The sequence below is a fragment of the Chiloscyllium plagiosum genome, unplaced genomic scaffold (assembly GCF_037043375.1).
Source record: "Chiloscyllium plagiosum isolate Xiang-an unplaced genomic scaffold, Cpla_swu_hap1 HiC_scaffold_7, whole genome shotgun sequence".
In the NCBI taxonomy this organism is placed as follows: domain Eukaryota; kingdom Metazoa; phylum Chordata; class Chondrichthyes; order Orectolobiformes; family Hemiscylliidae; genus Chiloscyllium; species Chiloscyllium plagiosum.
This window is the reverse complement of record NW_028270145.1, coordinates 2,071,666-2,086,766: the sequence shown is the minus strand read 5'-3', so window position 1 is coordinate 2,086,766 and position 15,101 is coordinate 2,071,666. Positions and strand designations below refer to the sequence as shown.

General features: G+C 36.5%; 1 protein-coding gene across 1 annotated transcript in view; it reads right to left on the bottom strand.

Annotated features, from left to right (window-relative positions):
* ankar (ankyrin and armadillo repeat containing) overlaps positions 1–15,101 on the bottom strand; it is a 162,687-nt gene that overhangs the window by 111,047 nt on the left and 36,539 nt on the right. Inside the window, exon 5 of the mRNA XM_087988641.1 lies at positions 6,203–6,366. Coding sequence (XP_087844767.1) covers positions 6,203–6,366 — 164 coding nt within the window. The remainder of the gene's footprint in view (positions 1–6,202; positions 6,367–15,101) is intronic.

Here is a 15,101-nt window from a genome sequence, read left to right as displayed (position 1 = left end):
AGAAAGGGTTCTTGTTGAAACAGATGTCTTGAAGTTTATTAATGCTAACTATTTGCACTATGCTAATGTCACAAACAGAGTCTGAGTTTTGTGTTTACTGATTATATGGAAAAACATGCCATATCTTTAAAAAGATTGTTACTTTGATTCCAGCTATTGTTATAATAACAATGGTTACTGAAATTGATGTGGGTACCTTTATACTGGAACATCAGACATCATGTGTCATCTAACTGTCTTAATGGTACACTGGCTGTCTGATCTGGTATCCACTAAATAATATATTCCCTCCCACTTTTACCTTTAAAGAATGGGAGCCCTTTTCTGGTTAATGTACACCAAAGCATCTAGACATGTTATCTCTACATATTAAGATAATGCTTTGGTGGATGTAAGACATGATCAAAACTTGTTCTTAGACAGTTGACATGATTTGGCTGTGTAGTTTCACTTTGTAGTGTGCTGTCTGTTATTGTTGGAAGAATATATACCATGTATTGTAAATATGCAACAATTTGTCTAGGTTAAAGTTGGGATAATCGTCTTCATTCTTATTGGTCATGCTACTCATCCATTTTCTCTCTTCTTTCCAGTAATGCATGATGTACATGTAGTTGGGTGGCAAGAATGTGGGGAAAAAAGAGCTGTGTGGATCCATCTTTTAAATGAGTGGTGCTGATGAGGGTGAAAAGTTTTTTTTAGATTACATTACAGTGTGGAAACAGGCCCTTTGGCCCAACAAGTCCACACCGACCTGCCGAAGCGTAACCCACCCATACGTTTACCCCTTACCTAACACTACGGGCAATTTAGCATGATCAATTCACCTGACCTGCACATCTTTGGGCTGTGGGAGGAAACCGGAGCACCCGGAGGAAACCCACACAGACACGGGGAGAACATGCAAACTCCACACAGTCAGTCGCCTGAGACGGGAATTGAACCCGGGTCTCTGGCGCTGTGAGGCAGCAGTGCTAACCACAGTGCTGCCCATCTGGAGGAGTAGCGCGTAAATTTAACATTCTGGCCATATCTAAAGACAGAACTCTGAATATGTGATATTCTAACAGACAGTTAACAATTCATTCTCCAGGGAGGAAGTGGTAAATACAAAAAGCTAATAAAAATCCATAGCTAAACCTTTCACTTTGCCACAACTTAAGTCTTTGCCACCTCTACAGTTTCTATTTCCAACAAGATCATTTCAGATCACATTATTATCTTCTTGTTGTCTATTGTGGCTTTGGAACCCAACGTCACTATTATCACTGTTTTCTTGGAAGCAATAGCCCTTTTCTCTGAGGCTCAACATCTCTCACGTATAATTCCTTCTTCTCTGGGTCTTCACCTGCCATGTTAGTGGTGTCTTCCTCAACCTATTTAAGAATTTACATATTCCTGCTTTTCATGCTTATTCTCATCAAATTCTTACAGGTTCCTACTCCTTCAATCCTTTATTATTCAGAAGTATATCAATAAATGTAGAACTGAATACACAAGTTGCATGACTAGCTATTACTCAAACATCTTCCTGTGGTCAAATCATCTAATGACGTCAGATATTTTAAACGATTTTCCATTGCCAATGACCTCCATAGAACACTGCCCTCTACAGGTCATTCAGCTCTATAATGAATTCACTATAACGTCATTGCTGAATTGAGGACACTTTCTATACTGTGAACTTTTAGCATGTGTTGGCTATAACATGATTACATTACCAACACTTTAAGTGCAGTTTCTAAAGTGCGATTTTCCTATAATGTGGGGTTGCACAAGAATGACAACCATTGCATTATTGAAGAGCTACCTGTGTTATCTTTACCATATATTTCATGCTATCCATTGAGATGAAACATATTTAAAAGACCTATTTAACACTTTAGGAATTTAATTTGATTGGTAAATGATAAATGTATGCGGGTTAGCACTTTTTCTTCAGTACCAAGGGTTTTTTTAAAGGTCAGAAAATCATACTAGTACAGTCACCTAAATGTATCAGTTTCAAGAAGACATATAACTGCAATCATCAGCTTAGTGTTGTGGACCTGACCAAACTCCCTCAAAATATATTAAGAAGGTCTCCTAAACCCAAATGTTTTCTAATTTTAAAGGCAAGTGCCGGGTGTTGCATTGCTAATGCAATTTCATTGGTCAAACAACCAGATTTGAAGTAAAACACTCTTCAATCATATACTATCATTAACATGCCAAATAAGAAGGAAGAAATTGGAATAACTTTAGTCTATTGGAAAACTTAACAGAATAACAGATTATACTGATAAAGTACAAATTTGAGACGGCCCAGGGAATTCCTTATGAACTCAACCTGTAAGCCTCTCTCATGGTTTGTCCTCTTTGGTGGTCTGGAATTAAAAAAAACTCTTACAGACAATTTAGTTTAATTTTAATCATCCCCTTCATTTACTAATAGCATCACTGTTACAACATAACACTGATACCTGTAAGTCAAGCTAACTGGATTCTATTAATCCAAGAAAGTAGAAATCGCTCTTCTTTCAAATGCCCTGGCCAGCTACTCCGCTGTACTATCAAAAACAGACTATTTTTATATACAGATTTACAAAGTCATTCCTGTCACAAACACAAAAGTTAACAAAAGCACTGCATGTTCTGAACTAGACAGATAATAGCAAAGGACGATAATTCGGGAGAGAAGTTAATTGATATCAAATTTCTTTCTGAGGCCAGAATTTAACATTGTTTATTAATTTCAGAAAGGAACAGCCATGAATATTATCACTTGGTGTCCTGTTTGTACAAATTCACTGATGTTAAGGCAAATGTTCTTAATTATCTGATCCTTCCTTGCCATACTTTTTTTCTAGTGTGCAGCAAATGTGTTCTATAATTCAAAATTACATTTTAGTCTAGGCTATAAACTTTCTGAATACAGCTACTAAACAGTAAATGTTCCATTAAAGTAACATCCCACAAACGCACCTTTGACAAAGGCAAATTCAGTAAAACAGATTATTTCTCATGAAATTCTAGAGCAAGAGAAACCCCAGCTTATAGCTGTAACTGAAAGAGGAAAATCAGCTACCACATCCAGCTTCAAGACCCCAGCAACTGCTGCTGAAAAGCTAAAACTGAAAATCCTGATTCTGGGGGAGCTTGCCCCTCCCATTGTAGCTGCCTCTATTGTTCCAACTTTTAAAAAAACCCAAGGCCTCACAAATTGTTTACTTTATGGGTTTCAATAGACAGCTCTCACCTCTGACTTAAAACCTCTCTTCAAAAATAACCCAGGACAAAATGCACCTCTTAAAGTCATTGTATCAGCACATTAATAAAACCTTTAAGTGTTTGGAATAACTGGTTTATATATTTGGGTATATGACAATCAGATTAAACACATCAAGGCATTAGGTTTGCTTTTAGTTCAGTTCAGAAAACACAAAAGACTTGTTGAGATGATTCACAGGTTGGTTCCAGAAGTAAGTTTTAGTTTTTCTCTTACTGGATTTTAGTTCAGTTCAGTTCAGTTCAGATAAAACCAGTCACTGAAGCAGCAATGCTTTTTTCCACTTTGTGCAGTTTCCCAGACTAAAAACGTTACAACTGAAATCTTCAGTATGTTAGAATTGGAAAGGTTTAGGTTATCAGACTTGTGAAAGGTTCATGCCATCAGACCTGGAGAAGAATTGTAAAATTATCTCCACAGTTCAAGAAAGACAAGCTTTAAAGAATCAGTTCAGTAGAAACTTAAATAATTGAAATATGAGTATAATTTCTCTGGACATGAGCCTTTGTAGTGGATAGTTTTGGGAAACAAACTGAAACTTTGCTAAATGTTTGTGTTAAGATCATTCTAACTGCATGATATTTTGTTTGCTTTCTTACTTTTGTGTAACAAACTTATGCTCTGTAGTTAAAAACCATAAGTAGACTCATGTAAATACATTTCAGTGACCATATTAATTAACTAAACTAAATAAACATGGCATGTCAAGCAAGGTTTCATTTTAGCAACTGACATGTCCAATGTTAGCATTAGCTGGGAGCATAAACCATGAATAACTTGTGGATTCCTTTGTATCTAAAATAAATGCTGTCTGCTATTTTTCTTTAGCTGTTGTATTACATTTTCCCTTCTAAATTACATCAGCTAATGCCATGCTGAAGTTCCAGTGTCATATTAATCGAGCTTCACTTCTTTTCTAACCCAGCTCTTATTAGAAAGTTACTCATTTATGTTTTGGAATGTTGCCCATTCTGACTCCAATCCAGTTGGTTTTCAACCTCCATCATTTAAAAGCCATGATTGGATCCACTAATTACATTCTTGAAGACCATGTCAGCACGGCGTTAATTTTACTTTCTTCTCTGACCATTCTGTGGCTTTCTAAATGTCATATCGCATCATCCTCTTCCATCTCCTTTCCTTTGTGATGCATCTAAATGACTTTGCCTTTATGGCATTCTTTTGCTAGCTGATCTAAAAATGTCAGCATATTTGCATTGGATTCTTCTTCTGTGAATGCACAGTCATTTCTAGTGAATTCTCATAGCTCTGCCCTTTGAAGTCCTTGTTCTGCTGGTGAGTCAATCATTAAAAAGGATTTGTCTTTCATTAGTTTTGATGTGGCAAGGTTTTTTGTCCATCAATGTTAGAAAGGCCAATTCCATTCTATTTGGGCTCCATTAGAAAATCCATGCCTTTGCTACTGATCATACCCTCCTTCCTTGGTCTTCACTGAAGCTCAATCTGTTGTTCTATCACATGGAGTTGTGGTTCAAAAGTCCAATTCATATGAAGAACACTTTCTTCCACCTTTGTAATACTACCTGCACTTGTGCTTATCACATCAATGGCAGCAAATGCTTTGGAACATCACCCCATACAGATTCCTTTCTACACACAATGATGACTTGTCATGATATCATCATGCCCTCATCAACACTGCATCAAGATCTGGAACTCCCTTTCTAAGAGCACTATGGGCATACTGTGGATTGCGGTAGCTCATGATGGGTGGCTCAACAACAACTTTACAATAGCAATTAGCGCTGGAAAACAAATCTTGGTATTATGTGTAGTAATATAAAACAAAACTAAGAACTGCAGATGCTAGAAATCTGAACAAAATACAGAAATAGTTGGAAAAACTCGGTATATTTGTCAACATCTTTGGAGAGAAAGCAGAGGCAATGTTTCGGGTCCAGTGAAATTTAATCAGTTCTCAAATCCCACTGAAACTTCCAATGAAATTCTGGTTGTTATGTTACTCAAATTCAAGTGTTCCAACATTCTCTCTGAAGAATTATATCCTGTGTCAACTTCAACTCATTAAGAATTCTGGTATCTACAACTTATCATTTGTAAAGTCTAGATCACCTCGCTTGTACTGACCTCTACTGCTGCTTCATCCCTCACTGAATTAGGTTCATAGTCTTAATTTCTGTGTAAATAGCCTTATCCCTTATGGACTCAATTTGTTGTGTTTGTAGAATCTTACACAGACATGCATTCTGATTGCATCCTTGACTTTACATTGTTGAACTATGCATTGTCCTTTCAATTTGCTCAGGATAATGTTGAAGCTTTCATTCAACTTTTCTCCAAATGTCTGAAAACTGTCCTTTAAATCTCTGCATCATGTCAACTCTTTCAAACACATCCTTAAGAATTCTGGATATCTCTTTTTTGGATATCTTTGGTTTGTTGTGCAATTGTAAAGCACTTTGGGAAATATTGACATGTTATAGGATATCCTATAAAAGACTCAAATTTAAATTTGCAACAAATGACCTCAGTAATCTCCTTGATACTACATTTTAGACAGTTTCACAGATGTCAGTAGCTCATCTGGCCGTAGGTGAGTTGATTGTATCAAAGGTTTTGACTTCAATAATCATTATGACAAAAACTAATTGTATCCTCATCTGATAATCACAGTGCACACAACCAGAAAGGGATGAGTAAATCAAAAATGAGATTGGGATTCTGAATACTTTTTCTTCTCTGTCATCATCAGTATTGTTCATCAGCTCAGTTAGCAAAAATCAGCAACAAAATGTGGAACAATCTTAATACTCTATGGCTTAGTACCAAGCTAAATGCGAGATTTAAGAACTGATTCATGCACTTCATTTTGAAGTTATATTCACTTGCATTTCTAATATTTTTCTCTGTCTGGGCAAATTTACTGAGAGGGATGATTAGTTACAAGAATACCTTAATATGTTCAGGCAAGTCCTCAATTCCAGGGGTTCCAATGTCAAATTCAATTCCACCATGCAAATGGAAGTACTCATTTGTATTGTACAGAAAATGTTTACATTTGAAGTTTGGACCTAAAAGAAGGGGTGGAAACTCACGCTCGGTTTTTAACTTGTCATCTGTTAAGAAAAAGATAGACATATTGTTGAAAGGATACTGCTTTATTTAATGTTGCAGTGCCACATAGCTGTCATGCAAAGTCTTCATATTGTTAAATGACATTAAAGATTACTATTTTCTTGACGATGAAAAGTACAATATCAAACAAGAGAACAGGGCACTCAGTAGAACATGTACCTCCGTCACGCTGTGTTACAATTCTAGAACACTTTCTTGAAGGTTTTCCTTGTCTTGGAGATGCTCTGTAACTACAAAGCTGAAAAAAATCTTTTTATCATGAAATTCCACGTCACTGCAAAGAATCCGTATACAAAAACTTTTGCTCACATTTGGGACAAATTTCAGCACAGCAGCTGAAATAATTCACAACATTTTAAAACAGCCATCACTCTACATGAGACAATCCATGACATCCTAAAAACAAATTTAATCTGCCCTGTCTCCTGATGTGAACAGATTCTTTTTAAAAACATCCAGGATCTGGATCTGCATTATTTCCAAAAGCGAATCAGTTCTTACTTGAAACAAAACCTATCTGTCTACCATGTTTCTTAAAGTATTCCCATTAGCTTTTGAGATATATGGTGACAGACAAGCAGGGGGTCAAAATATTACTTTGTTGCACTTTCCAGAGTGTCTTCCTACAGCAGATGATGATGTTGCATTTCTGGTTTGATAATGAGGGCAGAAATTTAACAGTCATGTGGAGTTAAGTTTGGAACTGTGCAGGGACTGATATTCCCTAAAAGGAACATCATGTTTAGACCTTGGCACCTTCCCACCCTTTTCCAGTTTTCAATCAAGTTGATTTAAAATAATGGGAAATGTCAGTTTAGCTCTCCCATGGTCACTGAGATAAATGCAGTTAGCAATGCTTCTTCAGTGAAATTGCCAGGTTGATCCAAAATGATAGTGATGAAATATTAAAAGGCAATTGCACTAGGAATGGTTCATGTGAAAATAGACATTATACATTTATAAAAAAACTTATTTAAATTTGAAACTTGTTTTACTTTGACTTTTCAAAGCTTTAGTTAAAATAAGCATTAATATCTTGGGGAATTACCAATGCCTGTCAAGATGAAGTATTCAATAATACAGAATTAACATTTCAGATTGATGACCTTTATGAAAATTCTGAAAAATGATAATGAACATGAAATGTTAACTCTGTTTCTCCTTCAACACATAGTTTGGTGACCTGGATGTAAACTCTATCTACAATTTTCTAACAAGAGGTAAACAATATAGAAGGGTCTTTGAAACAAGTTAGCATTTAAAAAGTCTCTAAAATATACGTGAATTTTCAGAGTATAGCAAATAAGACTGGGGAGTAAACATATGGAGATTACCATGTGGAATTTTGCTGTTGAGACATGTTATTATGCCCTGGATAGTCACTTGTAGTGAGGGCAAATGTTCATGATTTGCATGCAGGAGAGATTCCTATAGCAGTATGTTTCCAGTCCAACTAAAAAGAATGCACAGTTGAACCTAATTCTTGGAAGTGAAGAGGGTCAAGTATATCAAGTGTCATTTGGGAATGATTTAGGAGATAGAGTTCATTGTATCATCAGGCTCAAGATGATAGAGGGGATTGACATGCAACAATACAAAGTGAGAAAAATAAGAACAGAGTTGGCAGGGTTTTCTGGACAAGCGATTGGCAGAAAAACAGAAACGCATCAATGGATGCCTTCAAAGTGAAGTTAGTTCAGCTACAGTCAAGGTATATTCCTCAGTTGGGAAAGGTAGAACAATCAAATACAAGAGCTCCCTGAATGACAAAGGAGATAGAAATTAAGATAAAGAAGAAATAATGTGCTAATGAGAAGGCACCATGTAGAACATAGAGAACCAAGAAGAACATTGCAGGTTCAGAGGGGAGATGAAAAAGCAAATAATAGACCAAAGAAGAATTATGAGAAAAGGCTAACATAAGAGGTGTTCCAAAGACTTCTGTGGTCATATAAATAATAAGGGTAATACAACGAAGAATAGGGTCAATTAGGGACCAAAAATGGGAATGCAGATGGCATGGCTGAATGAATACTTTGCATCTTTTCTTTACCAAACAGGGATCCTACCGGGCCATGGTGACAGAGGAGGAAATTCAGTCACTGGAAGGATACAAAATCGATAGGGCAGAAGTATTGTATAGACTGTTGATACTTAAAGTTGACAAGGCATTAGGACTGGACGAGATGCATCTTAAGATTTTAAAGGAAGTGAGAACAAAAATTGCAAGAGTACTGGCCACAATCTTTCAGTCTTCCCTAGATCTGGGGAGGTGCCAGAAGACTAGAAAAATGCAAACATTACAACCTTATTAAAGAAAAATTCTAAGGATAATCCTAGCAATTTCAGACCAGTTTAACTTTAGGCAAAAACTCGAGAGACAATTATCTGTGATAGAATTAATAGTTACATGGAAACTATGGGCTGATGAGGAAGAGTCAGTGTGGATTTCTCAGGGAAAAATCAGCTTGCACTAACTTGAAATTTTTTCTGAAAAGGTTATAGAAAGGCTCACTTAGACTTACACCATTGATCTGCTGTAACTGGACTTTCAGAAGGCATTTTATCGTGATTGGAAACAGGTTGACCTTGTTGTCTACAAGATTGTTAATTGGGGTTGTTAACCTGGGCCAATCAGGAAAGCCCTGGCTGACCAAAATAATCAGGAGAAAAGTGAAATATATATATAAACAGAAGATGATTAAAATCTCTTCAGTTCCAGGGTCTGAAAAAGAAAAAAAACTAAAGAAAATCAGGAGATGAGAACCTCCTTAGTTCACGTAGCTGACTCTGAGTTGACTGGTCACAGCCAATGTACTGTGCACTAGTAATGAAGGGTACATGGTGCTGGAATACTGGCTTCTGTGCAGTTATTTTACATTTGATACAGTGCTGCATAACAGACATGGGAGGAATGTTATTGGTCATAGGATAAAAGGATCAGTAGCAACCTAGAGGCAAAACTGACTTAGTGATAGGAAACAGAAGGTAATGGTCAATGGATATTTTTCAGACTGAAGGAAAGCTTGTAATAAAGATCAACAAGAGGGTGGTATTGAGACCCTTATCTTTCCATGAAATACATTAATGATCTAAATCTTGTTGCACATGGGGAAATTTCAAAGTTTGCAGATGACATAAAACTTGAAAGAACTATAACGTGAGGAAAACAATGTAGAATACCAATATGCCAAGTTTGTGGAGTGGACAGATAGGTGGCATATGTGTTTCTATGCAGCAAAGTATGAGGAAATGCATTTTGGTTTGGAACAACATTGAAAAACAATATAAAATAGAGGGTGTACTTCTAAAGTGGGATCATGGACAGAGGAAATTTGGTGTATATGTGCATAGATCATTGAAAGTGGCAGGACAGGTAGAGAGAGCAGGAAGCAAACCATCTTATTTACTTGGTTTTATTAATGGGGCACAAAGTACAAAAGTTGAAACTTTATTGCTGGAACAGCACAGCAGATCAGGCAGCATCCAGGGAACAGGAGATTCGACGTTTCGGGCACAGGCCCTTCTTCATTCCTGAAGAAGGGCCTGTGCCCGAAACGTCGAATCTCCTGTTCCCTGGATGCTGCCTGACCTGCTGTGCTGTTCCAGCAATAAAGTTTCAACTTTGATCTCCAGCATCTGCAGACCTCACTTTCTCCACAAAGTACAAGAGCAAAGAGAGATGACATTGAACTTGTATAAAGACCCTTATGTTAGACCTCAGTTGGAGCATTTTGCACAATTCTGGATGTCACGTTACAGGAAATGAATGCAGTCGAGATAGTGTTTATATGAATAGTTCCAGGGATGAGGAAGATCATTTATAAGAATAGATTGAAGAAATTGGGACTGTTCTCCATGGAGAGAAGTTGGCTTAAAGGAAATCTGATAGAGGTTTTCAAAATCGTGAGTGAGCTGGAAAGAGTAGATGGGAAGAAATTGTTTCTCCTTATAAAAGGAACAAGAACAAGAGAGCATAGATATAAAATGACCTGCAAAAGAGGCAAGGTTGAAGCAAGGAAAAGACTTTTCATTCGAAGTCTGGAATGGTCTGCCTAGAAGTGTGATATTGTTGGGTTCAATTGAGGTATTGAATAGGGCATTGGATAATTACTTGGATAAAAATAATATGCAAGGGTATGAGGATGAGGCAGAAGATTAGTGCTAGGTAATTATGCTCAGCTATTCAACCAGTGCAGGCACAATAGGCTGAATATCCACTTGCTGCACTGTAACAATGCTCTGTAAAAATTATTACTTTAGTCAGTAATCTGGAAATCTGAGGGTCACTCAACCTGAAACGTTAATTCTGATTTCTCTCCACAGATGCTCCAGACTTGTTGAATTTTTCCAGTAATTTCTACTTTTGTTGGTAATTTACAACATCTGCAGTTCTTTCAGTTTTTATTAGTGATCCGGAATACTCTGGCAATTTTATCATTTTAATGTAAATGTTGAGGAGTCTTTTCTCTTTTATTCCAGTCCTCCAAATGATTTAGGAATAAAAACGTGGAAAAGTTATTATAAAAACACTTTATAGTCAATAGTTCTTATAGCATGTAAGTATTGAAGGATTGTAGAAAAAAAATTATGTCAAACTTTGTAGACATATCTGGAATGCTGTCTCTAAAACAATTTAATTGAAAGTTCATTGTAGACATTGGTGCTTTTTTTAACAAGACATTCTAGAAATTATATGACTGATGATAATTGGTTGTTTCAAGCTGTACACCCTGGTAGTGACTGTTTTAACATAAAATTGATAAAGAGTACTGAAAATAGTTGGAAGACAAGAAGCCTGAAAGAGCTGCCCAGCTAGTCTCTATTTCTGAAAAAAGAAATCCTCTTGTTATGTTCAGGATGAAATTTATTTTAAAAAATAAACTCGTAATATTTTATTTTCTGAACAAGTTAGATTTCTCAGACTCTAGAGACCACCAAGTGTGATTAGTAACTTGACGCCACATGCAGAACGTCAGAGTGACACACTTGAGAACATTTACGTTTTATTCCTTTTATCCCCAAGAACAACGCAAATGACCAGAAAGTGTTTTTCTTCAATGAAACTCTGCAGAGAAAAATCTATTTTTTCTTCTATTCCTAAATGTGTTTTGGTCATTTAGAGGGATAAATATTTATCCTTCCATATTACCAACTGTGTATGTTTACAAGTTATTGCATCTTAATTTACAAAGTTCTTTTTGTTTTTTTCATTGGAGGTGATCCTGAAAGATATATTTTTATGCAGTTGGACAGGGAAGGACTATTAGGGATAGTCACCACGGTTTTGTATGAGGGAAATTGTGTCTCTCAAACTTGATTTGAGTTTTTTGAGGAAGTAACCAAAAAGATTGATAAAGACAGAGCAGTATTATTTACTTGGACAGTAGGAAAAGCCTTTGACAAGGTTCCACATGGTAAACTAATTAGTAAAGTTAGATAACATGGGATTGAGGTCGAACTTGCTAATTGGATACAAAATTGGCTTTATAATAGGATACTGAGGGTGGTGATGGAGAGTTGTTTTTCGGACAGGAGGCCTGTGACTAAGTGTTCCACAGTGATTGGTTCACTTTTGTTTGTCATTTATATTAACAATCTGGATGTGAATATAGAAGGCATGGTTAGTAAATTTGCAGATGACACCAAAATTAGTGATGTAGTGGACAGTGAAAAAGATTATCTAAGATTACAAAGAGATCTTGATCAATTCAATAAATGTGCAGAAGAGAGGATTATGGAGTTTAAATGTGAGGTAATGCATTTTGGATAAAATAAACAAGGACAGGACTTGTACAATTAATGCTGTGTCCTCAGGTTCTATTGCATAACAGGGAAACCTAAGGGTTTCGGTACATATTGAAATTTGTGTCACAGATAGACAGGGTGGGTAAGCAAGTGTTTAGCACACTTGCCTTCATTGCTGAGAGCTTTGAGTTCAGGAGTTGGGATGTTATATTGAGGTTGTACAGGATGTTGGTGAGGCCTCTTCTGGAGTACCATGTGCAGTTCTGATCATCCAGATATAGGAAGGATATTATTAAACTGGGGGGAGGTTCACAAAAGGTTTATCAGGATGTTGCTAGGAAAGAAGGGTTTGAGTTCTAAAAAATAGGCTGGGACTTTTTTACACTGGAGCATAGGAGGTTGAGGGGTGGTCTTATTAATGTTCAAAAATCATGAGGGGCATAGATCAGACGAATAGCAATGAGCTTTTCCTTAGGGTGAGGGAGTCTCAAACAGGGGTTATATTTTTGAGATGGCAGGACTAAGTTTTAAAAAGGGCAGATCTTATTTAAAATATAATAGAGTATTTAATTGTTCCTCTTGGTAACTGGGAAATTCGACTTTTTAAACTTGCTTATGGGATGTCAGTTTACAATTATCGACTGTGGCTATATGATTGCCATTAGACCTGCTCTCTATTCCATATAGAGTCTTGTAGCATGGAAACAGATCCTTTGATCCAACTCATCCATGCTGACCAGGTTTCCCAAACTGAACTAGTCCCACTTGCCTGCATTTGGCCCTCTAACTCTTTCCTATTCATATACCAGTCCAAATCACTTTCTAAATGTTGTAACTGTACCCGCATCTACCATTTCCTCTGGCAATGCTTTCTACATATGAATCACCATTTGTGTGAAGAAGACGTTCCTGAGGTCCTTTTTAAATCCATCTCTTTTCACCTTAAATGTATACACATTTCACTATCTGACATGGTGGGGTACAAACCTATCCCCCAGGGACATCAGCCTGGGGTTCTAGATAGCTAGCCCAGTGATGTTACTCCTACATCATTGCTTCTTCTTTTATGTTGTGACCTATGGAGTAGTGGAACTAAAATGAAGGTGCATTCCATCATCCTCAGTCAGAAAATAAAGGTGGTGGCTCTAGTAGTACAGGCAGTATTTGAGGAAGTGGAGAAATTATAATTTAAAAAGTTAAAAAGAAATACGCTCCTTGAGCATTTTTATATCAAAACAACTTCATCAGTTGCAAAGATGTTTCTGGAGGTGAAACATATCCCTGAATGATTGTTCTTATTTTTGCAATCAAGATTAGCTAATTTAATTGACAGAGCAGTTAGAGTTAGGGTTAAAAGAAAGGGCTTGAAAAGCAGAAACATTTGAAATCAGATGAACAGCTAAGACAGTCAGATAGTGCTTCAGTTGAGTTCACAAAATTTCAGTTGCAGTTGAAATGACTTGAAAGAGAGAAATAAATTGAAAGAATGAAAAAACATAGATGGAAATGAGAAAATGTTAACTTGAAAAATAAGCACTCCAGAGAGCAGGAAAAGGAAGAAAATAGCACTTTTGAGAAAGGGAAAAAATTACAGCATTTAAGAAGCTGCAAGTATAATTGCAAAGGGAACAAGATAGTTAAGAGACTTAAAAGTGACAAGGTTGAAACTTTTCATCTTGTACGAATCAGAATTAGGATGCAAGAAACTCCATCTATGCTGTGGTCAATCTATGACTAGCTCAGCACAATATGAATTGGCCAAATTGTTAAGTGAGCCTTTGCAATCAGTTCTAAGTGAGGTTTATACATACACTGTGAAGGATATCCTTACATTTGTCTTATAAGATTTACAAATTGAAAGCAATGACATGCCCACATCCTCTTCTTGTATATCAACATAACCACTGAAAGAAACCATTGATATTTACATGATGTTATGGCAATTTGAATGTGCCACATGGGTCTGAATCTATGTTTATCAAACCAATGAGCTTAAAACCTTGCAGTTAAGTCCAGTTTGAATAATACAAAGTCAGGTAGTATTGCCATGAGATCTCCTCTTGCCCACCACTTGCTACCATCTTTGTTGGCTACAATGAGAAATACATCTTTGATTGAACAATGGAAGCACAAAGGAAAAAAAGTAAAGAGAGAAAAGAAAACAGGTAAAAAGAAACAACCAAGCACTGCTTCAAGGAAGAGCAGTCTTCATATTCATGAGAGGATTTGAGGGGAACTTAATAAGATGTAATGAAATGTTATCATTTTGAAGGCTGACGATCTCATACATTACAGTAGCTCCATCACACATGTTTTAAAGAAAGATGACACCATCAGAGTATGCCTAGATTCAACGTGCCTCAACATTTCTTTCAAATGATGTTCACATAATATACTGATGTTGAAAGAATTAAACCTTAAGTTTTCTAGAGCCAGCATCATTTCTAAACTAGATGTCAAGTGTGGCTACTTGTCCATTCATTTAGCAAAAGAACTCATGACATTTAGGATACCATTTGGACAGTACTGGTTCTGATGGTTACCATGTGACTCTCAGTAACCAAGATGAAGGGATAGGATTATTGAGGATGTGCCTGGTTGTGTTCATAAAGCTGATGATATCATAGTCAGGGATAATACTAAGCAACAGCATGACCATAACCTTCACCTGTTGAAGACAGCAGCATGATGACATGGATTATTATTTAACAGTGCTAAATGCTAGGTCAGTGTCAGCCTTTTTTTTTGGATCCATTTACTCCACCCTTGGAGTCTGTCCTGATCTGGGCAAGTACAAGGATGTTAAACACACAGGTTATAAAGGATCTGTAGTATTGCCTTGGACCTTTCAACTTTCTGTTGTCATGTATTTTAAAATTTATGGAAAAACTGAACCTGTTCAGAGGTTTTCTTAAGAAGGACATCCATTATGCGTTGCAAGATGAGAAATATGTCTTTGATTCTCTCA